This window comes from Denticeps clupeoides, chromosome 7, assembly GCF_900700375.1.
Source record: "Denticeps clupeoides chromosome 7, fDenClu1.1, whole genome shotgun sequence".
NCBI classification, from domain to species: domain Eukaryota; kingdom Metazoa; phylum Chordata; class Actinopteri; order Clupeiformes; family Denticipitidae; genus Denticeps; species Denticeps clupeoides.
This window is the reverse complement of record NC_041713.1, coordinates 4,727,471-4,752,842: the sequence shown is the minus strand read 5'-3', so window position 1 is coordinate 4,752,842 and position 25,372 is coordinate 4,727,471. Positions and strand designations below refer to the sequence as shown.

Below are 25,372 nucleotides of genomic sequence, written 5' to 3'. Positions count from 1 at the left end.
GTTAGAATGCTGGGACTTTAAACTGATTGGTGCAGCGTGGCGCCGCAAGGCGGAGTCTCGACACGGCGCGCGTGCGCAAACGCAGCCGCGTGCGTTCCTTTTGGACAAGTAAATGGGCTGAAATCGAATAAAACCGATATTACAGTACAGGCCAAAAGTTTGGACACACCTTCTCATTCAATGTGTTTCCTTTATTTTCATGACCATTTACAATGGTAGATTCTCACTGAAGGCATCAAAACTATGAATTAACACATGTGGAGTTAAAGCATGTTTTATATTCTAGTTACTTCAAAACCGCCGCCCTTTGCTCTGATTACTGCTTTGCACACTCTTGGCATTCTCTTGATGATCTTCAAGAGGTCGTCACCATAAATGGTTTTCCAACAGTCTTGAAGAAGTTCCCAGATGTGTTTAGCACTTGTTGGGCCCTTTGCCTTCACTCTGCGGTCCAGCTCACCCCAAACCATCTCGATTGGGTTCATGTCCGGTGACTGTGGAGGCCAGGTCTCCACATGTGTTCATTCATAGTTTTGATGCCATCAATGGTCATGAAAATAAAGAAAGCACATTGAATGAGAAGGTGTGTCCAAACCTTTGGCCTGTACTGTATGTCACCATCGGTCTACGTCGTGACAGCCTGACTTGTTATAAGACAACGTGGTATTTCAATTTAAATATGAATCAAGTGTATTTTTTTAATGCATCTTGTGAATGAATCTTGTGAATGAGCACCATCAGCGTCTTCCTCTAGATGCTGCTAGAGCATCATTATATTCGGTTCAGTCCACACGTTACTCGTGCGTGAACAAAAATGAACCGTCATTGTGCTAAACTACGCCTTGGTTATCAACACCAGTACTACTCACAACAATAATATTAATAACACAGTATATTCATAACAGCCTTTCAAATACTTAAATACGCCTTGCCAATGCAAAGACTGCACGTTTTACAGTTTTAACAATCAACGAAATGTCCAGAAATACTGTAACCATCTATTAAAAAATAGTCACGACGAGTCTGATACTGTCTGCAACGTTGTTGCATTACACTACTTCAATATCGGGTTTTTAACGGGAGAAGCGAGAACACGTGCCGCGTCCCAGCGGCACAAGCCCCGCCCCCGACGCCCCGCCCACCAGTGACAACAGCTGGAACGAGGTGGGCTCGGTGCAGCGTCGCGGGGCCGAAACAGTAAACGATGTTGCGTCGCCGACGGGACCGAACGTGTCCGTTTCGGGCGAACCCGGCGATTCTAGGACCGATCTCGTGCCGCGGTCCTCTTATCTGATTGGTCGAGGCGACGCGACGTTCCACGCCGAGGCTTTAAAAGTTCGCGTGGACTCGAGTCTCATTCATCGCGGTTCATTCCCCCACTGAGCGTCCGGGACTGGACATATTATTTTTCATTCAATATTTTTCCTCGTCGGATTTCAAGGTAACGTGCACGCCCCTCCTTCACTCGCGATCTGTGAACATGCATCGCTTGTTCCTATTTTATTTCATTTTTTATTCATGCAATCTGCGCATCTGTTCAGCTGTTTGTCGCGTGGCATTCGGTGCATTCCAGTCACGTGAAAAGTGCGCATTGTTCATTTCCATGTTATATAATATAATATATATGATGTGCGCATTGTTCATTTCCATGTTATATAATATAATATATATGATGTATATAACGTGCATTGCATAGTTGCGCCGTGCTGCACGGCGTGTGCATCAAACCGATATCAATTTTTTTATTTTTTCATTTTTTGTAGAGTCGTCCCGGACATGGACGGGATCGGGAACACGATGCAGAAGAAGGCGGCGGAGCTGGAGCGCATGGCCGAGGTGCTGGTGACCGGGGAGCAGCTGAGGTAGGAGTGGTCGGGATGCGGATGGTGCCACTGCGGCTCCCCGAACAAAGGCGACCGGCGCGGCCGCTCCGGAGCGCACAATGGGCGCCCGGTGACCTACATTCCGCACTGCCGACCGTCACCTGCCGGCTCGCCCGCTGCCCTCACCACGCCGGAGAAGCTTAATGATTTAAAAAAAAAAAAATGTTGCCAAATCACGAAGGCTTGGATTAATTATTACACCTCATAGCTCACCTTGTGGCATCATGGCGTTGTCATTAGATGAGCCACATGCCAAAGTTACATATTATCTGCTTTCAAGGATGAAAAGGGTTCAGAGGCCACTGAGTGTAGTCTGGCCTTCCTTTGGTGTGATAGCAGAACCAGAACTCAAGGAAGGCGAACAGTTCCCCATCCATATTCCTTAATAATCGTTGCATGTAGCGAAATCACATTCATTTCATTTTTATTATGTGTATTCTCAAATATTCTGGCATGTTGTTAGTGCAGGAATAAGGCAATGCGAAGAGTAGCAGCCCTGGATAATAACACTGAGTGCATAAGGCAAAAGTTAACAATTATCCAGGAACCTGAACGGACACGCGGTTTCAGCATTAATCCCATCCTGGTTTATGCTCTGCCAAAATATACAAACGTCAGACATTTGAAGCTAAAGCGATTGTTATTTTTATAATAGGTCAATAATGATATTATCAAGGCTTCAGTGTAACGTGTCTCTGTTTCAGTATCACATGTAAAACGCACATCACTACAATGTCATGTGATGATACATTTTTGGGGCAGTGGTGGCCTGGCGGTTAAGGAAGCGGACCCGTAATCGAAAGGTTGCCGGTTTGAATCGGCACCAAGTGCTACCGTCCCCACACACTCCTTCCCGGGAACCTGTCATGGCCTAGTGCAATTGACTTTGGGTGTATTAGGTTGATATCCGTAGGTTATTTACAGGTGATATGTGTTCTTCTGTCTTTTGCGGCTCAGGCTCCGTCTGCATGAAAGTAAGGTGATCAAAGACAGACGGCACCACCTCAGGACCTACCCCAACTGCTTTGTGGGAAAGGAGCTCATTGACTGGCTGATTGAGCACAAGGAAGCCTCGGACCGCGACACGGCCATCAAGATTATGCAGAAGCTGCTGGACCAGAGCATCGTTCATCACGGTTAGTCGCTCCTCCCTCGGACTTTCAATCCGAAAATGAACCCGTGGGCAACACCCGACAGACGCTCTTGCAGCTTTGTCCTCTAAACCCCTAAGTAGCACAAAAAAAGGGATTTTATTTTTGTCATTATGATACACAAGTACAGCACACGGTGCCAGACAAATAAAATGCATCCTCTGCCATTAACCCATCACCCTTAGTGAGCAGTGGGCAGCCATGAAGGGGCAGTCTGTGGGGACAGTACCTCGATCAAGGGGACAAGGGTTGCATTTCGGGATTTGGAAATGCTAAAAGTTGCAAAATCCCTCAGAATCGCACGAAATACCATGCAAACATGAAAGCCTTTTACACATATATGGGCAAACGCTCGACATTCTGAACATAAACACCCGAAATTAACACCGGCACGATGGCCAAACAAGAACTGAGGCGCATGTGACCGTTGTCAAGCAATACAAAAGAAGGTTAAACCGTCAACGCAGGAACAGTTAGTGAGCGTGAAACCCAGCATATAAAGGGGTTCTAATCACCCATGCCTAATGAGCAGAAGCTGCGGGGGATTAGAACCCTTCTGTGCCTGTGACTGGCAGCACCTGGCCAGCCCGGGGCTGCCTTGGCCTCACACATGGCAAGTGTGTGATAATATAAGATTATTAATATAAGATAAGTGTAGAGGAAGAGGAAATGGCAATCACGCTATAATCCTTTATAATGCAGAGTAATTGCTGGATCTCAGCATGCCTGAATGTCAAGTTCCAGGTATGAGGGAACACACTCAAACACACACACGCACAAAAAAATTATTGTGCTGTAGAAATGTTGCTCATCTAGTTTTTCGCTCGCTTGCCTTGCAGTTTGTGATGAGCATAAGGAGTTCAAAGACATGAAGCTGTTGTATCGCTTCAGGAAGGACGACGGGACGTTCCCTCTGGACAACGAAGCCAAGGTCTTCATGAGGGGTCAAAGGATATACGAAAAGTATGTTGCTTTTTTCACCCCCCCCGGCCGTTTGTCCTTTCATTTGTAACATAAGTGGCTGCAGTGTTTTTCTCCCCCTCGACATCTCTTCATATTAATTGTTTCCATGGAGATGCCGGAATGAGGTGGACATGCATTTCTCTCTGCGCTGTCGTGCCGACCCCTGCTCCCGTGCGCATGCTGGCCTTTTTCCATTGTTCATTAGTAGCTGTTGGCCGTTGCGCTTGTGCTCGGTTTAACCAGACAGGTGCGTGAGATGGGAGATAAGATTCTTCAAGACAAGGATCGGGCCGGGTATGGCTTTTCCCATCCGTACTCAAGGCAGCATACCTCAGATAGCTTTCAAAAAAGGGGGAAAAAACAGAAGCGCCGCACAGTTAAGCATTTCATTCATTTTCATTCATCGCGCATTTTAGGGCAGGAACTGAGTCGTGCATGCGACAGTAGTGAACTCACAGGACAGCAGACTTAAAAAAAAAAAAGGTCATGTCAACTATGCAGTCAGCCTGACACACAAGAGAGAAAAGGTGATGATGAGGTCAGGGTACCATTCCGTGACCACGTGTTTCGTGCAATCTTTTAATGTACGTTTATATGTTGTATGCGGCTGTGAGAGTCCGGAAGTGTTATAAGGCAGGCATAATGCCGGAACTGGTCTCCAGGTCACAGCTCAATACTGAAAGTACAGTGTGAGATACGCTTTATCTTTTGGAGCAACGGATGGAGCAACCAATGATTGGCCTTGGAACTCCACCTTTAATACACAGTGTTGGTGATTAAAAGGTCAAGGTCTGAGCACGCATGCAACTAGCTACAGTCGGAGAGAAGCAGACCGAGCCTTTCAGTAAATTTTCTATAGATTGTAGGCTTAGCAATGCCAATGGGCCCGTTAAAAATTAGGGAGAGAATCTAGATAACGTCCTTGACATCAAGGAAGCTTGCATAAGAAAAAGAAGCAATGTGGCACCGATCAGGTAGCAGGAGACTGAGCACAGTTCCCGGGCTAGTGCAGCCATTGCATAACAGGAAGACATTGTCCGAACGGGAGACATCTGTTGCTTTATGTAATCAAGGCGGGCGCTCAGCGCCCAGTTGGCCCGCACGGGGGGGTACTGTTTCAGGACCAAGAGAGACGCACTCTTTCCCGGGCACAGGGCCTGGTTGGCGCACCCACTCAGCAAAGTGATTTACGGCTGCTCCGGAGAGGCATGTGAGAGTTCTGTAGCCCTCATCATGTGGGGCAAAGGTCAAAAGAGTTTTTAACGTTGTTTTAAGAGGGTTATTTCCGACATCATATGGAATATGGGTTGTTGCTAAGTAACGTCATTCAATACTTATCGCAGATATGTTCATGTATTCATCTGTCATTTTCCAGAACCCACCTTACTTTAAAATAATGCCACAAGCCTGGTGACGAAGGCCTGTTGACCCGAAGCACTTCACTGCTTTCAGCAGCCCTGTGTTGACCTCCCACGACCTTTTACAGTCCTCTTGACAATAAATGCTCTACAGTGAGAAATAAACACACATCTAAGCACATGAGCTGCCGTGAGCGGTTCTGGCATGCCACCCCCCCCCCGGCATTTTACTACCCTGCTTTCAGAGAACCGTTGTCCTCCATTAAGCACAAGGAGCAGGAAATCCTTGAAAGGCGTTAGGATTGTGCATCCTCAGCATATTTTCTCTGAAACTGTGATTTTCTTAGTGGCCGCCGTGTTGCCGTAACCACTAAATGCAGCTGGAGAGCAAGAACCAGCAGGAATGTCCCCCGCTTTTGGTTAGTGGCTGCAGGGAACTTCCTGTGCTGCTAAGGGGGCTTGTTTTCCTTTGGTCTCATTGAGAATCTTTGGGGAGTTTTTAATGGTTGCCTAATTATAAAATTCTTGCCTGTTTGGCTCACGAGGCCAAAAAAGCATGTGTGCCGTGTGTTTTTTTTTTTACTTTTTTTTTTTTCAAACTTAAATGCATAGTGAAGCATTTAATTTACTGGAGGAGCTATACAAAATACTGCTGAGGTGAAACAAGTATTTGGAACCTTTTATGGTTGCTGATGTTTTCATCATAAGGGTCTGGAAATATAAAAACAAAATAGTGTTATAATTTTTTTATACCATATATGAAATGGTTTGCATCAATATTTGTAGCTCCATTGTAAAAAAAGTTGCAATCTGAAGTATTTACAAGCAATCAAATAAATGAGGCAATTTCATTCATTGTACAAACCTCCAAACCACAGGCACCAAATTGCATCTAACTGAAAAATTGACAGCCATTACATTTGGTTGTGTTTGTCAGAGTCAGCATCCAAGCTGCTGGCTGCCTGGCAAACTGAAAATGCACAACAACAAAAAAAACAGAATCCATTGAGCAGCTAGCACAGAGTGGGTACTGACCACTTTTACTGTTCTATTTACTGACTAGCTGGTAATAATGATGTAGTATCATGAATGGCTGAATATGATCTCAGGGCAGCATTACTTCTGACTGACAACTACAGTAACTCACCTCTTCATGTAAACAGTGGTATTACAAGACATGATGGACCATTTCTATTGTTTCAGTCCAAAGCATTCAAAAAAGCGTCCAAACATTTTTATATATGTAAATCTTAAACAATTTCATACATTTTTAGAAGGCACAAGGATCTGAATCACATACTGAATCACGAAAAAGGATCTTATCTATCTTGCGTTTAGAACAATTTGCTCAGCTGCAGTACAGATTGATATGATGGCCCATGCAGGCTCTGAGCTGGAACATACTGGTTACAATAACCTAATTGAGACTTCTGAGTTGGCTGTAAATGGAGTGTAATCTCTTTGAGATTAGATAAGGCATATTAGTGTTTCCTCCATATCTGTGTTTGCATCACAGTGAGCCTTGCAGCATGATTTGAACAGGTAAAACAACAGTACAGCCTGTTCTGACAGGTGATTGACTGGTTCTTGCAGGGTAGGTGACTGACGGTGAACGCTTGAAACCTGTCATGGGAAATTCTCAACGACAGATAATACACCAGATTATATGCTGACACTGACACAAAAGCCCTTTGAAACATATACGGCACCATATACTGTATATACAGGCAGTAAGGAACATATGGGTCTTCCAAAATAAGGAACATATGGGTCTTCCAAAATACATATACAACTTTTGCTTGTGTATGTATGTATTAATGTAGTACAAAGTCGCTGAAACTTTTATTTGGATATTGCTTTTTTTCCTTAATGAAAAGCACCATACAGATGACATATGAAGTCAAGAACATTGCTTGACCCCATTAATCATTCTTTTGGCAGGCTCATGAACACGGAGAACAACCTTCTGCAAACACGAGAGGAGGAGGGGGGAAGCTTCGAGCGCGCGCTGGTGGCCTCCGAGTTTTTGGACTGGCTGCTGCAAGAGGGCGAGATGGCGACCAGAGAGGAGGCGGAGCAGCTGGGACGGAGACTGTTGGAGCACGGAATCATCCAGCATGGTGGGAAACTAAACTGCCCTAAACACGTTATTTGACAGATTCATGGTATTTGATTGATCCCATATCTGTACATTTGAATTGTCTATATTAGGGGTCGGCAACCTTTAACACTCAAAGAGCCAATTGGACCTGGTTTCCACAAAAGAATCATGACAGTGAGCAACAAAAGATTAAACACATTGCATTATAATGTTAAAAGATCACAATCATCTTCAAATTTTGAGCCACAGGGAGCCACAATGTAATGATTAAAAAGCCCCATGCAGCTCCGGAGCCAAGGGTTGCTGACCCCTGGCCTATAGAAATCAATTAGCATTCACATTAGCAAAATGGTCATAATCATGTGGAAAGAATCATGGATTTTCTGGATTTCTATGTCCTGACTTCTATTATTTTTGTAATGTAGCCTGCCACATTGTAATGCAACACAGACCAAGTGCCCAGATGAAACCCTGCTAACACCACTGGGGAGCTGGGGAGACTGTTACACACACTTGAAAATGGTCCGAAGTGTCTTACTCAAAAGGAGAACAAAGTAATCTGGGACAAGCTTCTATTAAAAAGCCCAGACAAAGTGAACACCCCAGATTGGCATTCCTACATGAAAATATTTAAAGAAGAGGGTATCTTGATTTAGTGTAAAATTGACAGTTTTATCACACTATGTCAATACCTTGACATTGGCATTTGTGTTATGTGTTATCATATTGCATTAATGAGAAGAACAAGAAGAAATATTGCGGAAGTGTCTTGTGATATTTAGGTCTCAGCTCTTCAATTTCACTCATGCTCAGGAAACAACAGTGCTATTATTGTCACATGACCAGAATCGTGTTTCTGCCACCATGACGCACCTTGACCACGTTCAGCATTTGCAGTTTAAGTGCATGTACAGTCAGTCACAGACAGTCCTTAAGTCACAATACAATGTTCAATGTAGACTTGTTATTGAATGTGAATGCAACGGGCATTCGTCCTTAGTTGTGCCGAGATAATCATATATAGGTTGAACGCACACACACAAAATATTGTGAAACATATTTTTAGGGAACTGTTGCACAATTACTGAGGCAGACATGCACACACACACACACACACACACACACACACTTGCATTCAATGATTGGTTGTCCCAGAGTGTCTTGCTTGTCACGCGAGGTTCTCTTATTAAAGCGAGTGCGAGGCTGGAGCTTCACTACCAGAGGCATTGACCTGGAACCAAACATTGTTTTTACGCTACAGCACCCCGATCTTCTCAACTCTCTCACTTCAACTTGACTCCAGTAAGGGAACTCACTAAGGCAGTGGTGGCCTAGCGACCTAGCGGTTAAGGAAGCGGCCCCGTAATCAAAAGGTTGCCGGTTCGAATCGATCCGCCCAGGTGTGACTGAGGTGCCACTGAGCAAAGCACTGTCCCCACATACTGCTCCCCGGGCTGCCCACTGCTCACTCAGGGTGATGGGTTAAATGCAGCGGACAAATTTCACTGTGTGCTGTGTATCATATGTGACAGTAGAGCGACCTCTGTAAAAGGGAGTTTATGGCCTTCTCGGAACCCTCAAGAGAGTTCACTTCCTCTGACTCCTCTGGTTGGGGGAATGGTTCTTGAGTTGTTTTGTTGTGACTCCAGCATGCTCTTTCAAACGAAACCCATCATATCAGACCCTGTCCCACTACAGTGGTTTCTGTGTGTGGCTCTGGCAGTTCCAGGTTGTTGGATGACTGTTCTTGGACCATGAGCCTGATTATTACTATGTCATTCTGTACAGTTCATGGAACACCCTGGAACGAATACCTCAGGGATATGAATGCACTTAAAACATGTCATTTATACATTATATCTACATTTACATCTACAACATTTATCAGACGCCCTTATCCAGAGCACCTTCCAATCAGTAGTGACAGGGACAGTCCTCCCCTGGAGACACTCTGGGTTTAAGTGTCTTGCTCAGGGACACAATGGTAGTAAGTGGGGTTTGTGTTGTGATTCTGAATGTCATCTGCAGTGTATTAATTACTAAACCATACCACAGTAAAAGAGATGTCTTTACCTCCTTTCACATTTTGTGAATGTAAGATTCATTAGTTTTCCGATCTTCATTCAGAAGGATGGGGTGAGATGGGACCTTACTGTGTTGCCAGATGGGGTGTTTAGCGGATAAAGATCCCCAAAATGGGATTTCTATGTTTCTATGAAACCTGCAGTTTCTATGAAACCTGCAACCCACACAGGAAATGTTGTCACCCACTGTCACGGCTGGGTGCAGCTGGGGCCACAGCAGGGCTCTTACCATGGCGTCCATGGTTGGAGCCCTGTTATAAGGAACTGTTTGGCAGCAGACTGATGCTGCTGCATTGACGTGGATACTGAAATTTATTCTATGTGTTAGTTTTCAGCTCCTGGCAAATGGCACCTGCCAGCTTATTTGTCTTTGTTCCCTTTTTTTGGCCCTCGTGCCATTTTCCTTTGTTATTATTATTAATAAATCCCCTTTGTCAGTATGTCCAGTCTCTACGCTTCCTTCCCCCATCAGCCTGTGATTGTGACAGACACACAAACAGCATGATTTGTTGTAGTTGCTTTATGAGCTTCTGCAGCTTCTGTTGTTTGTAGGACACGTTTGGGGTTATAGGTCAGGTTGGAGGTTGGGCTAATACGTCAGCTTTTTCACACAAAAAATGCTGTCCACACAAATAAGTGGAAAAAAGAGAAATTCCATCTGGAACCCATTTCTGGGTCTCTGTGTGGATGAATGTCCTCGCTCTGTGAGAACGTTACAGGTTGGGAGTTGTACCCCACATCCTGGTGTTTGGTCTGCTCTTGTGGACCACTATGTGGTTCTCCAGCCAAAGTTCCCTAAACCGATCCACAGCGTTTGCTCAACATAATTATCTATGTCACAGACATGCTGAACCACTCTCTTCATCTTCCTGGAACCTTTCCGGAATGTTCTCTGCTTGTGGGCTTTGCTGTTTTAGATAGATTGCTCTAATGGGAAAGGGTGTGATATAGTGTGTAATACAAACATAGCCCCTGTGTGTGTGTGTGTGTGCTGTGCTTTATGAATGTGTGGTAAACACAGAGAGCGCAGACCCCAGACCCCACTGCAGCCCACATGGCTACGCCTGCATTCCACAGCACTCAACTGCTGAAAAACACACGCCCACATGCATATATGGTCTCAGAAGAAAAACACTCATGGGTTTGTGCCATGAATTCAAATGAGATCATGGTCATAAACAATTGGGGGAAAAAACACATTAAAACATTTTACACTATTTAAATGTGTGTATATTTGTAAAAAGAGGTTCGATATGAAATGACTGTGGTATGAAATGTGATAGTAGCCTAGTGGGTAACACACTCGCCTATGAACCAGAAGACCCGGGTTCGAATCTCACTTACTACCATTGTGTCCCTGAGCAAGACACTTAACCCTAAATTGCTCCAGGGAGACTGTCCCTGTAACTACTGATTGTAAGTCGCTGTGGATAAGGGCGTCTGATAAATGCTGTAAATGTAAATGTAAATGACTGTCTGAAGTGAAAAACAGCTTACAGGTCTGAGATCAGTGATGGAACAGGGTCGAGATTTGTTGAAAGAGTTATGAGTGTGAAGTGCAGTTCACTAGTCAATGTGAAACAGTAGTGCAAACACATGCAAGTTGTACAAAACTGAAATGCGAGGCAGCCCAGTTTTGGGGCAGGGGAAGTGGGCCCGTAATCAGAAGGTCTCCCCGGACGCCTTTCATGGCCACAGGGTGATGGTTAAAAGCAGAGAACACATTTCATTATGTCACCGTGTGCTGTGCTGCAGTGTTTCACAATGACAATCACTTCACTTTAAAAGGGACAGTGCAGGGAGGAAGGCTGGGGAGGGGAATGCTGTGGTGACACTGTTCTCCTTTCTTGGTGGCAGATGCGATAAGATGATAATGGTGCTGATATTGTCATGCAACTCGGTTGGGGAAGTGATGAGGTGCAAACACTCGACGAACATAAACATCTTTAATAACAGAAACGGACACAGGCATGTGACCGTTGTCAAAAAGCAGGTTACCGCCTCCATGCAGGAACAGGGCGTGAGGGAGGAAACCAACATATAAAGGGGTTCTAATCACCCATGGCAAACAAGCAGAAACTGCGGGTGATTAGAACCCTTGTGTGCCTGTGACTTGGCCTCACACATATTGTGTAGTTCATAAGGCTTAATTGGCATTTTAAATGGGTATTGCACTTGGAGAAAATGAAACTTACAAATTTAAAGCAACTGGTTCTCTCAACTTAACTTAAGAAATTAAGTTAAGTTTTCCAAATTTTTTTTTACAGTGCTCACCAACTTAGATTTGTGTTTCCTCCCTCATCAGTCACCAACAAGCACCACTTCATGGACGGGGAGCTGCTGTACCAGTTCAGGATGAACTTTCGCCGCCGCCGCCGTCTGATGGAGCTGCTGAGCGAGCGAAGCCGCACCATTCACGAGAGCCAGGACAGCCCCTTCTGCCTCCGGAAGCAGAACTCGGAGGGTGGCAACACCAGCTTCCTTTCAGGTGACTCTCCCACCCTCCCAATTAATGGCATAATGGGACCAATCCACATACATTCGTGCACTATTGCATTTCTCCCATATAGATATACAGTATGCTCGGTCCACCACATCACACACAAAATGGTGTTTTACACGTTATAATAGCTGTGTAGATTTGTTGTACTGTTACCATCATTTAAAAGCAGATATTGAACGATTGTAATGCTACGCTGGGGGAAGGACGAGTCACAGGCGCATGACACCAAGAAAAGCAGTGAGGGTGTATCTAGAACACAATGACAAGGACCTAGAGATTGATTAATGTTCTGGCCTTGTTTCTTTAATAGTTTAAAGTGTTATTGCAAGCTTTAAGAATGAATTTTAAAATGTTTTTATCAATTGACAGAGCTAATTATAATAGAATTTTGTTCGATATTTTTCATTAATAGTCCACTCGTTCGCAATTCACGTATACAAAAGTTACTGAAATGAAATCATTTCACTCAAGCTTGCCAGCAGAACCGACAGCTTTATTAACGAAGGCGAAACTTCTAACAAATCGTTTTGACTGTAAGACGCCATAAATATCTGAGGGTTAAATGCGGCGGCTCTGCACGCTCCAGAACTGGGATCCCTTATCAGAACGGCACTCCCACTGCTATCAGTAAAGCCCCTCACCTCCCCGTTCGCATTCTGTTCCTGCAGCAGAAGATTGCTGGTCTACCAAACGTGTGGTTTTTTTATGATAGCACCAGTGACGTGTCATTTGAAAACGGTCTGGTGATAACCTGTGACATGCTGCTGTTTACTATTGCGTTAGAATATAAAATAGAAAATAATATTTAAAATGTCCATGTCGTGCACTAATTCGCTCATTACTTTCTTAAAATCTATCTGTAGTAATTAACACAATATTTAGTCTGTTCCTGCTGTGGCCATCATAAATCCGTAAAGCTATGGGGAAAAAAGGCATCCAAATGTCAATGATGCAGGTGAACAAACCGATAGTTGTGTGTTAAATGTCAATCCCTTTATGATGAGAACTGGTGCCTTCACACACCTTGGATGCTAAATAGAGTAATCCATACCCGACTGCGGTTACTCGGCCCTATTGCCCTAATGCTGGTCATGTGATGTATTGACAGGAGGAAGTAGGGTGTTTGTGAGAGCTGTCAATTACACCTACAAGCGCCACTGTTTGTCTGAACTTACGTTATAAAAACGTTCCTCTTCCAAGTGTCAGAAATACTTACACCAACAAAAAGGCCAGGATGTGTAGCTAGTTCCTCCTTTCTAACACCGATAACTGGCAAGTGGTCACTTCTTTTTTTCTGTATGGAAGATGCCCTTATCCAGAGTGACTTACAATCAGTAGTGAAAGAGACAGTCTCACTGGAGACACTCAGGGTTAAGTGTCTTGCTCAGGGACACAATGAATGTAAGTGGGGTTTGACCCAGTGGCTTTGTGATCTTCTGGTTCAAAGGCAAGTGTCTGACCCACAGGCTACTACCACACAGAAGACATAGATGCCTTGACTTTAGCCATCGCTCCTCACGCACTGGGTCTGGATCTGTGACCCCCTCTTTCTCTCTTCCTCTCCCTCAGTCAGTCCCACTAAAGAGATTAAGGTGGTGTCTGCGGTGAGGCGGAGCAGCATGAGCAGCAGCTGCGGCAGCAGCGGGTACTACAGCAGTAGCCCCACCCTGAGCAGCAGCCCTCCAGTGCTGTGCAACCCTAAATCAGGTAAAAGTGCAACACACACAAACACACACACACACACACACACACTTAAGCCTGAGGACTGCTGCATCATAACGACAACATTTGTTTCTTAATCACATACCCATAATCACATACAGTGTGTCTCGATGGGCTTTGACAGGCCCTACAGATGACACCCCCACTCTTGACCCTTCTCAGAATCAGAATCGTGTTTATTGGCCAAGTATGTGCAAGCACATAGAAAGAATTTGATTCCGGTAGATGGTGTCTCTCAAGTACAGTATAAAAAAACAACAACAACAGGAATACAACAACAATGTGTAAGAATGTGTGTGAGTGTTATTTGTACAAGTTGTAGAATATGTTTATTCTGTTTATAAATATATAAACTGAATATGAATATATGTGTACATGGGTCAATAAGTCTGTATAGATGAACAATGTGCAATACAATAAATCTTATGAATCTTATAAACAAGAGTGTACATAAAGTGCAGTGCAATGTCAAGGTGATTTGCAGTGAGACAGTTTCAGCTGTTTAGGAGGGAGATGGCGAGGGGGAAGAAGCTGTTCCTGTGTCGGCTGGTCCTGGTCTGCAGGCCTCTATAACGTCTGCCAGAGGGCAGCAGGTCAGAAAGTCTGTGTCCAGGGTGTGAGGGATCTGAGATGATTTTCCCTGCCCTTTTCCTGGATCTTGAGAGGTACAGGTCTTGGATGGAGGGCTTCTGCAGACAAAAAAAAAACACTCTAGGAGAGATAAAAAAAGAAAGGAAGAAACCCTGGGAAGGAGTGATACAGAGAGGGACCCCATTTTAGGGCAGTGTGAGCCTGCAATTGGTGTCATAGGCAAAAGCAGCAGCACCTTTATCGCAGCAGAAAGCCTACAGAGGTGGAACAACTCGTGTGGTTTTTACAGAACAAACCACAAGCAAAGCACACAGCCTGGGGTATTCAGAGATTTCCTGTCGATTAATCCGGAACTCGAGCTGTACCCCATTTTTTACGATTTAGACCACTGCACCCATTTAAGGTTTCGTTGTTTCTCACATACGACACTTAATACCCAGCAGGAGCTAAATCTAAACCTAAATTATTTATCTAAAAAGCTTCTGACAACTTCCCCAGTTTGAGATGAAGAAAGAAGAGGTTCCTGAGTCAGTGCAGTGTTTATCACAACAGATCTACTCTACTTCGTGCAAGCCTTTACTGAAAACCATGTGTGGCTCTGGTTGATCTATGGGGAAGGAAGTACTGTATATATATGCGTTCATGGGAGGAACACAACCTCTTTTTTTAAGGCACGTTTTCTGTTGAGGTTAACGTCATTGGGCAATGTATTTTTATCAAGTCTTTATTTGAACTGTACGTCTTGGGTCCTTAAAGGTCTCCAAAAAGCAGGGAGGAGTGAACGAATTGGTAATGCCGATGGACACCGTGGTAAAATGTAATAAAACCGGTCATTTCAACACCCCTTGCCCGCCACAAGTAAACCACCGCCTCCCTGGAGGTTAAGCAAACTCCCTTCCACCGTGTCATGTTGTTGCTGCACCAGCTGGAGACGTTTTGTTCATCGGGTTTCCAGAGTCATCCAGAGTTCTGAGTCAACTTTGCTCTGGGTCAGTGGACATGGAGAAGGTGGGGGAGGAGAGCCACTTGCTACTTTTTTTCCCCTCTCCTTCTGTAGCAGTGTAAAAGTCCTACATCCTCACATCTGCTTGACTTGGCTCTGCTCCCTGGTAATTGTTCTCATAAAACTGTTACCCAGAGTCCACGAGGGAGCTGCTTATTGTGTGGGTGTGTGTACTCCACACCATTGTTTACAAGGAGCTACCAAGTTGTTGGGAGTTTTTAACACCCTGGCCATATCCAGATAAAATTTTTATTCCCTTTGTGTCTTCAAACAAACCAGTGTTGACTGGACCTCGGCGTTTGTCCACTTTTTAATAAATCCATCCGCCCGTCCATCTGTTCTCTTTCCAAAACTGCTTGGGCAGGGGCAATGAGAAGCTTGGTACCATTCTCCTGTCTGGGATCTCCATCTGTTCCCAGGCCAGCTGGTGTCTGTTATCCCTCTGGCGTCTACTTCAGGGTTGATGTACATCTCCCTGGCCATGCAGGTGGCTTTTTTACCAGCTTTCTCTTCTCACCCAATAGATGTAACCATTTGTGAGGGTGGGTCACATTTACATTTATGGCATTTATCAAACACCCTTGCAATCAGTAGTTAGCACCAGTGATAAGTGGATCTTGCTCAGGGACACAATGGTGGGGTTTGAACCTGGGACTTTGTGGTCTTCTGGTTCATAGGCGAGTGTTTTACCCACTAGGCTACTATAGGCAGCCCATCACATGCTGGTGTCGGCAAATCCTCCTTGCATGATACATCCTTTGCCATGTATTTTTGGAAGGTCACTTTGGAACACCCCGAGGATTTTGGTGACTGTTTCCAGGAAGATTGGATACTAATGTACATATATTTGTACTTGGACTACCTCTCCACACTAAGTCACTTTGTCAGTCTACGATTGCTAGGTCTGTGAGGATCAGAGCAAGTCCTCCTCCCGTAGTGGACTCTAGTTTTTGTAAATGTCATGGCTGCCCACTGGTCACCAAGGGCGATGGTTAAAAGCAGAGGACACATTTCGTTGTGTACACAATGTGCTGTGCTGTGTATCACAATGACAATTACTCAATTTCATCTTTTCACCTTTGTAAAAACTAGACTTTAGTTTTTGCTTACGTAGATCCTCAAAGTTGTGTTTAATATCCTGCACTCAGTGTGTTTCCAAGCACAAAATGATGATAATAATGATAAAGCAAAGATATTTTACAAGATGCATTTTTAACTATTTTTTGTTAGAAAATTGTATATCTAGTCTAAAAGTATTCTGAATGATATCTGAATGATAGTGAAAGTGTCTGTTTTTGTCATTAGGATACAGAGCATGAACAGCACTTTGTGACACAACAAAATGTGTCCTCTGCATTTGACCATCACCCTTAGTGAGCAGTGGGCAGCCATGACAGGTGCCCGGGGAGCAGTGCGTGGCGACGCACTGATCAAGGGGACCTCAGTGGCACCTTGGCGGTTCGGGACTTGAACCAGCAACATATCGGTGACAAGTCCGCTTCCTTACCTGCTAGGCCGCCACTGCCACCATTGCTTGTAATATTCACTAGCATTTTGAACAACCCTGCTCACAGACTATCCTGAAACAATAATCACAATGGAAAAAATACAATTAAAGAAACTTTTATGTCTAAATAGCGCAGCATTAGCAAATTTTCTCTGCAACAGCAGGACCGGTTTTAAACACTATTTCGCAACTATTTTGAAGTTGAGGAAGGCAACCCGGCCACACCCTGACCCACAGAATGAGGGTAGAGGAGGGAGTGTTGGTCAGCATGTAAACTCCCTGACCCAGCCACGGGCACGGCCCGGAGAGAGAGAGAGAGAGAAAGAGGGAGAGACAGAGGGAGAAAGAGAGAGATGGAAGCACATACTGTCCCCCTGAGGCCTCAATGGTGGAAGGAAGCCAAGGCAGTCTGTCACTAGGACAGTTCAGTCTCTCAGTTTCCAGCACGCTCGACTACAAACAAATACACACACACACACACACACAATCACATGCTCTGTCTTTTCATTGCACACACACACACACACACACACACACACACACACACACACACACAGACACTCAGATGAAAACATCATTTTAATGCAACACAGGCTTAAACATGTTAGCAAACCGCTAATAATAGTAAACGTCTTTTCGTGGCTTTGGATCTGTCTGTCTGTCTGTGCTTTCCTCTGATTGGTGGCTTCTTTGTCCAATCACGATCTCTGCTGGTTACCCCTCCCCTCTTCAGTTCTCCTCTCCCCTCTGCTGAGAGAAGCATGCTGGGATGTACATGGCATTAGCAGAGCTGTCTGGAGTGTGTTGGGCTGACAGCATCTTCAAACATGTATTCTCCACCAGCCGATTCTTACATACATTTTAATTAAAACATGATATAAATATGGCATTTGGTACTATTGCTTATGTGATTTTTGCATGTACCACTTTTTCAGAAAGTAATTTATTATGCATACTCATTATGCATTTATGATATTCACATTTAAATATTCACTGCAAACAGAAGTAAATGCCAACCTGCATGGATTAAAAACTGGGCAACCGATTTCTAGGATGAGTTTTCATATCCCCGCTTCCTTCCCCTCACGTCCAACGTCATGAAAATCTTGGGCCAAGGACATCCGTCCGTAACACGCTCCATATGGTGGAGTGAATCTGAATCCCCATCCTGATTAAATTAGCTCCTCAGCACAGAGCGGTGACTTAATTGCGTTTTCGGTGCTGTGATGATTGTGGCGGCGCTCTGCAGGAAGTTATATCTGTGAAGGGGGGTGGAAACTGTACTTCACTGTCAGGCAGCTGTTGAGTAAACAGTGTGACTATTGGTCAGGGTTTGTGAGAGTCGACACATGACTCAGTGTGTGTACAACACTGTGACTCTCTCTCTCTCCCTCTCTCTCGGTGTGTGTGTGTGTGTGTGTGTGTGTGTGTGTGTGTACCATCATAGTTCTGAAGAGACAAGTTAGCCCAGAGGAGCTGCAGACCCCAGGCGCGCCATACATAAAGAAGACATTCACGGTGGGTCTAAACACACACACACACACACACACATACTCCCACACAGACAGAAGAGGAGTTTAACTCGCTACACTCCCTGAATAATTCAATGCTCTGCGCTAAGACACAAATGAAAATAGAAATTGGTCGCTCCCTCTCGCGTTCAGTGTCACGGGATCCCTGTCGAGCACAGAGGTCACAATGGAAACGTTCCTGTCATGGTTGCAGGACATGGCGGGGAAAGCAGGACGCATACGCACGATTTAATACAAAAACACAGGACAGGGTAAAACATCACCAAACATCGACCCGACGGAGAACAGACACAAGCGGGTGAGAACAATCTAGAATCGAGGGAACACAAGACGAACCCCGGACCCGGAGTGTTCCTTTCCCGACCGGATCCTGGCAGTTCGTTCTTGGAGGTACTCCAGGAACCGTCCTTGGAGGAACATATTGGGCTGTTGAAGTTGTGACATATCTGGCTGCCTTTGCAAATGGAACACCAAGCTGGGGTCCGGACTTCCACGAAGCCTCCTGGAAAAATGAAATTCCTATAACGGTATTCCACGAAGTGCTCAGGCTCTGCCAATAACTGAGCTTCTTTCCAGATCCCACAGTTCATGCACAATTCTAGGAAAGCACGGAATGTGGAAGCAGCAAACCTTGAGGATGATTGCGAAAAGATCAGATTACAGACATGCACAAACTTGAAATGCTTTATTTAGCACCTTTAGAAAAACAGTGGGACAATCGCTCATATGATCAAAGCCGGCATGGGTCGTGAACATCCCAGAATTAGGCTGACTGTTGATAATGGTGACTATAGATAATATAGACCGTGGTGGTGAATCAGGACGTTTCAGAAATCACTTTTTCACCGCTAGGCCACCACTGCTCCACATATGACATCCTATTTAAATAATGAGCACATGCATTTCTCAAATCATTCTAAAGTAAGTCTGAGACAAGATGAGGAGCAAAGGGCAAGAATACTCGACACTCACAGTGCTGTGTTGTAATAATGTGTGCCATTGTCTTGGCAGATTGTGGGTGATGCCGTGGGCTGGGGCTTCGTGGTGCGAGGCAGTAAGCCCTGTCACATCCAGGCCGTGGATCCCAGTGGTCCTGCTGCAGCAGCTGGAATGAAGGTGCCTGGCCTTGCCTTAGCGCGTCGTCCTCGTTCTGTTCAATAAGCAGATGGAATTCCTCATCATCAAATTGTGTCAAATTGTGCCAATAAGACCTGCCAAAAGGAATCTCCTGGCATTCTCACTGGGAGAAAGCTGGTCTCAGATCAGTCACCTGATCTGTCATTCGGCTATCTGCAGAGGTGCAGAGTACAAATTTTCTCCATGGGAGGTGTAAAATGGCAGTGGTGGCCTTAGCAAAGCACCGTCCCCTCACACTGCTCCCCGGGCTCCTGCCAAGGCTGCCCACTGCTCACTAAGGGTGATGGTTAAAAGTAGAGGACACATTTTGTTGTGTCAACGTGTGCTGTGCTGCAGTGTTTCACAATGGCAATCACTTCACTTCAAAAACTAGTGTGACTGTGTGTTATATTATGTGGTGTGTGTTTGTGAGACAGACAGACAGACAGTCATCTGTCAGCACACAGTGGCTGAGGCACATTAATCCCTGATGGACCTCGCTTCTTACGCAACATTAAAACTCTGCTTCTGAGCGTTATTACGTAACTGGTCACTGGTGAGATCCCAACATTTCTGCTAGCAAGACGGCTCTGCGTCCTCTGCTCAACTCTGTTGGGGACGGAGCGCCCCCCTGTGGTTGAAACACCGCGACACATCTTTGTTCATAATGAAAGCATGTCTAACAATGAAATGTGTATTAAAAATACTCTGTAGCATCTCTAATTGGAATTATGGTGAAAAGGCCATCTTCAGGCCAACCTGTTAATCAATTTTACATTTATGCATTGTAAATCATTTTTAAAAATGTATCAATTGTACCATTCTGATGATCTGAGACTCCTCATTTTTATCAGCCATAGCCATCAACAAAAAACTATTTCACTTTGTGCGTGATTAATATAGCATTTATTGAGAAGTGAGAACCATATGGTGACAAGTGATCTTTTGGGCAGATGACTATTTAAATAAAGTAAATGTGTTTTTAAAATGAGACCAACACTCAAAGTAAGTTCCAAATATGTTTTTTTCTTTTTTGCTCTCCTGTGAATTGCCAAAAATGTTACTTATTCCCAAAAGGTTCTCACCTCTTGATATGAATGTTTCGAATTCAAGGAAACTGAATATACTAGTTTATACATTCACTTGTGATACTGGTACATCTCAATTTTTGGAAAAAAAGTTATTTGTTTTTGTCATCTCTCCTCGTTCAGGTGAGTCAGTTTGTCGTTTCGGTGAACGGACTGAACGTCCTCTCCCTCGACTACAGGACCGTGAGCAGTCTCATCCTCACCGGCCCCAGAACTGTGGTCATGGAGATCATGGAGGGTGTCGAATGCTGATTGGGTGGCTCCTGCCCCTCCCCCTATTTCTTTAGCGTGGTCAGCGGGATTGACGGACCCCGACCCCCCATGTGATATGGTACACATGTCAGGACTGTTCACCGCTGGAGCGCTGGTCAAAAAAAAAAAAAAACGACAAATCTCTTCTGGACTAAACATCAGTGGACACTATTCTGCTGTAACAGCAGAATGTTCTGGTGTTAGGTACAACATGGGAATGCTGAAGGACGAAGATTTTGGGACTATTAGGGTGTGCAGCAATTGCACAAAAAAAAACAAGAAATGCCTGATTGACCACTTTTTGAGCACTTACTAGAACAGGGCACGTAAATGTGCATGTTGGTGGCAATGTGGTGTTCTAAATCTTACACTGATGTCCCCAGGTCATTATTGAGGACAAAAAGGGGTGTCTTCACAATTACTGGAAATATTACATGTACACTCTGTTAGTCTTTGATGGATGATGTAAACATCTAAAAATACTTAAATAAGCAATATGCACATGACATTCTTGTGACCCTGCCAATTTCTTTCTGTAGAAGAACTGGTGGGGCTAGCAAAGTATAGGTAGGCAGCACAGTTTTTTTTTTACTTTTTTAGAAAGTGCTGCTAAGTTGTAGTTTTATCCTTCGCAGCTTGAGCTAAATAGTTTCCATTTTTCACTTGCCTTCATTTTTGAATATGAACCTGGAAGACGTGATTTATGGGGATTTGTTAAGAGTTCTCAATCGTCAACTATACAGTGCTATGGGGCATGTTTGGTAATGTCACACTTATTATGGTTTCTGGATTTACAGAAATTAAGCAGATACAAATGAGAAAGGCCTTCTGTGTCTTTCTGAGGCCAGAAGATTAACTTTCGTGATTTTTTTAACAAAATTTTGAAAGGGAGGAGGAGTCTGTGCCGCTAATGCCCCTTGTACACAGGGTATGTACTTGTAGCCATCTGTAGACTTCTCTGGACCACGCCCGCTACCAACAAAAAATGCATTGTCAGCGCTTTATTTCAAACGTCCTGATTTACTCATGAATGTGACATGATTGAATACGCCCCATTTGCTACCTATTGTGTGTCACCAGACGAATACATCCAATCTACATATAAGCTGTAGGACACATCACACTGGCATTAATCAATTCATATTTTATATTCACTGAAACATCTGCTGCTGATGAATTCTGTAAGATCTACCTCCTCAAGCCAATCCCTAACACACATCCCACAGCAATGCACTTTCGTAGCAGTGTGGATATAGCATCAGGGTGTACACAGTTCTCTAGTTTTAAGCAAACTATTTTAGTTATTAGCTGTTGTTGGCTCCCAGATTTAGATATTCTTGATCAGGACTACTTGTGTTATAAAAAGAGCAGCTACTGGTGTTAAAAAAAAAACAAGATTTAAAGATTAAATATAAGTACCTAGTTATGGTATATGCTTACTTTCCACTATTCCGTAATAATTATTCTGTAAGTGATCATGGGCCCCATTGTTTTCCCATTGCAACTGCATGAACACACAGTGCACTTTTAATTGCCATAAATGGGCGTAAATAATACTTTCACGTTGATTTTGGCCCTTTTTTAATATAAATCATGTAAGATCTGTGTCACATCCATTGTCAATATTAGATTAAGCTGAATTTCATGCTGTGACATTCTTGATAGTGACTAAAGCACTTTGTATAAGCCCACAGTAAATGTGTTGTACTCTACTGCCATTTGCTTGTATAGTACACTAGCTCAATAATATATACGGTAGAACAACTCTCTAGTAAGAAACAACAAGAAAAATATACTCAAGATGTTCATGGTGTCAGCAGCATTCATTCCAGGCTTTTTACGTGTAGAGACTTCTAGTGAAATCAGCGGGAACATTTCTAATTCGAATTTTGGTCACAGTTCAGTATGATTCTCAAACCCTTGCGGGGAAACTTGTGCTGCCTTCACGTGCTACCGCAAACTTAAAATATCTCAATCGTGAGTTCCCAGCTCATGACTGACTCAAATACACAATACACTAAATGACCGAGTTGTGATGAGAATGGAAGGGAATAGAGGAAAGTAGTATTACGTCATTCGCAGCTGCGTGGCTAGCTAGGTCTTTCAGCATTCAAATGAATTTCCCCGCCGAACATTTTATTTCGCTAAAATGTTCCGAGTCAGATCCATGAGTTCTGAAATATTAACTACAATCTTACAACAAGCACTTGAAGGCAGCATTAGCACAAGAGACGTGTTTGCTAACAGCTAGTAAGCGCTTGTGGGTAAATTGAGCAGCTACATTTCATTTATTTCTGAAAAAATTCTACTAAACATGCCCGCACACCAAAGTCTTCGTTTAGTTGGTCCTGGCACATTTAAAAAGGATGCAAACTGAGCATTGTTACTGATTAATGTTGAACACGTGTGCACCTTATTTTGTTAGGGACAGTTTCTAAAACACAGACTAAACCTGATCTGCAATATTCCAAATTATGTTTAAAAGCACAAATAACCCAAGAGTTGTTCAACAGCACACATGCAATTCTCTTTAGATATATTTCCTTCGATAACATGGGCAGATTGTAATATCTCCAGTCAATAAAAATATTGTTCTACTTAAAAGCTTCCATTCAAGATGAATGAATCTAAATAAAAGACATTAACACGATGTAACATCATGCATGGTTATAGATTGTGCTGAATTCTGTGTTTTTGCATTTAAAACGAAGACCCATGACAGTATGGCTCGCTGTTAGCTGGTAAAAGCATCGTATGGTTTCAGGATGCGTCAGATGGTCTGATCTAGTCTGTTTTTTTTTCATATTTCAATATTTGCCTTACTGTTTACTTTGCTGCTGAGGCACACAGTCTGTGGAGTATGTTCTCACAGGAACAAATGCGATTTAAAGATTGTGTGCTTGTTTGTCGTTTTGATTTATGACAATAACATTTTCATGCCATACATTGGAAAATTGTGGCTTTTTTTCAGGTACAGCTATAACCTGCCATTTTGACACATCTAAGAAAATCAATATCACAATAAATGGCTGTGTAATGCTGTTTATTGGTCAGTTGTGTGACATTTAGACTGGTTGAGGGTGATTTCCTGGAGCTGCATCTGTTCTGCAGCATTTCTTCTGGAAGATAACATGAATATGTTTTTCTGATATTGAGAGGTCTGTGTGTACAGTTATGTTTTCTATTCAGGTGAAAGCAGCAAAAGCTATTCCCAGATCAGATGGTGAAGAGTGAAAAGCATTTCCATTTGACAGGGCTGGCGGAAGCCAGGCCTCATGGTGCCATGTGTGTTTTACTTGTGCAGCTTTTGCTAATATATGTTGACAAAAAGTTTTTAATAAACAAACTTATTTCATGCAACAGCTCCAGTGCTGGAATATATTCTGTTTATGTTTCATAGTGACTATTTAAACTCTTTCTCCGTGCCTTCTGTGCACATCTGAAGTTTTGGTGCCATGGAACTACTACTGTTAGAGTAAGTGGTGATTCTTTAGAAACTTCAAAAAGGCACCTAATGTATTTATAATGTGGACCAACAGACAAGCCATTAAGTGAAGGTGATGACTGGGATGACTGTTAACTAGTGACGTCTTTGACGTCTTAACTGTTGTCAGATATTCAAGATTCTAGATCACTCAGTAGATCACACAGCCAAATATATCCTGAACCCCTCTTTATAGACTGCAAGATCATGGAAAAAGTAAGAAGAAAAATAATTTGTTGTTATACATTATATATATCCAAACATACAAAATATGTTAATAGTATAGTGAAATATGATATATCAAGATAACAATATAAAATAACAATACAGAGTATGCATGCTGTGGGTAATACCAAAATACAGATGCACATGGCAAATTCTATACATTCTATTTTATTATTCTATGTAATACTCTTTTTCATGTAATAAATGATACATCTGTAATTTGACTAATATTAATATCTTTCAGTTTCATTTATAGCTATCGACTCTGCAAATTCCCAGCGCTTAACAAGAACAAAATGTCAGCCATTCGTGAAGTTGATGTTAAAGTGGAAAAAACCTTTAGTGTGTAAACTGTTTTTTTGTGCAATCACAGTCAGTACCATATTTTGCATGCACAGCAAGTTATGCTGCAATGAGACTAATTTACCAGAAGGCGGCAGAATTCTTCCACAAATTAACTCAACTGTTGCATATTGCGTGGCTACTACCCATTACATTTTCCAAATTGCAGATGTATTTTATATTTTCCCACGTTGGAAGAACGGATGAAAGTTGAAGAATAGATATAATTTTCAGAAGCAATCTAAATTAATTTGAAATGGATATCTGTCAACTGGTGATGGCTAAATGTGCTTTTAGAGGACTTTATACCTTATAAAAATACCAAAACACAAATCTCTGCTGCACAGAATTAATCACAGACCGTTTACTCTTGTTTTATTACAGTCTGAATGACAAATAAAAATGCATCGGGTCCTGAATATTCCATATTCCAATATTCTCTGTTTTTGCAATTCATCCTCAAACCT

At 43.3% G+C, this 25,372-nt stretch overlaps 1 protein-coding gene across 1 annotated transcript; it reads left to right on the top strand.

The window, feature by feature from the left end:
- The first annotated feature begins 1,157 nt into the window (after nt 1-1,157).
- deptor (DEP domain containing MTOR-interacting protein) lies at nt 1,158-24,214 on the top strand. Its single transcript, XM_028987067.1, has 10 exons — nt 1,158-1,441; nt 1,764-1,862; nt 2,841-3,019; nt 3,874-3,997; nt 7,297-7,475; nt 11,846-12,028; nt 13,613-13,750; nt 18,314-18,384; nt 19,410-19,514; nt 20,726-24,214. The coding sequence occupies exons 2-10, from the start codon at nt 1,777-1,779 to the stop codon at nt 20,852-20,854; spliced, it is 1,194 nt and encodes a 397-aa protein (XP_028842900.1). The 5' UTR covers nt 1,158-1,441; nt 1,764-1,776; the 3' UTR covers nt 20,855-24,214.
- The last annotated feature ends 1,158 nt before the right edge of the window (nt 24,215-25,372 follow it).

What these genes read in the sequence shown, in the direction of transcription:
- deptor (XM_028987067.1), top strand. Translation starts at nt 1,777, where the DNA reads ATGGACGGGATCGGGAACACGATGCAGAAGAAGGCGGCGGAGCTGGAG. An exon ending in GGTCAAAGGATATACGAAAA is followed by an intron (nt 3,998 to 7,296) that starts GTATGTTGCTTT and finishes TTCTTTTGGCAG; the next exon opens with GCTCATGAACACGGAGAACA. An exon ending in ACATAAAGAAGACATTCACG is followed by an intron (nt 18,385 to 19,409) that starts GTGGGTCTAAAC and finishes TTGTCTTGGCAG; the next exon opens with ATTGTGGGTGATGCCGTGGG.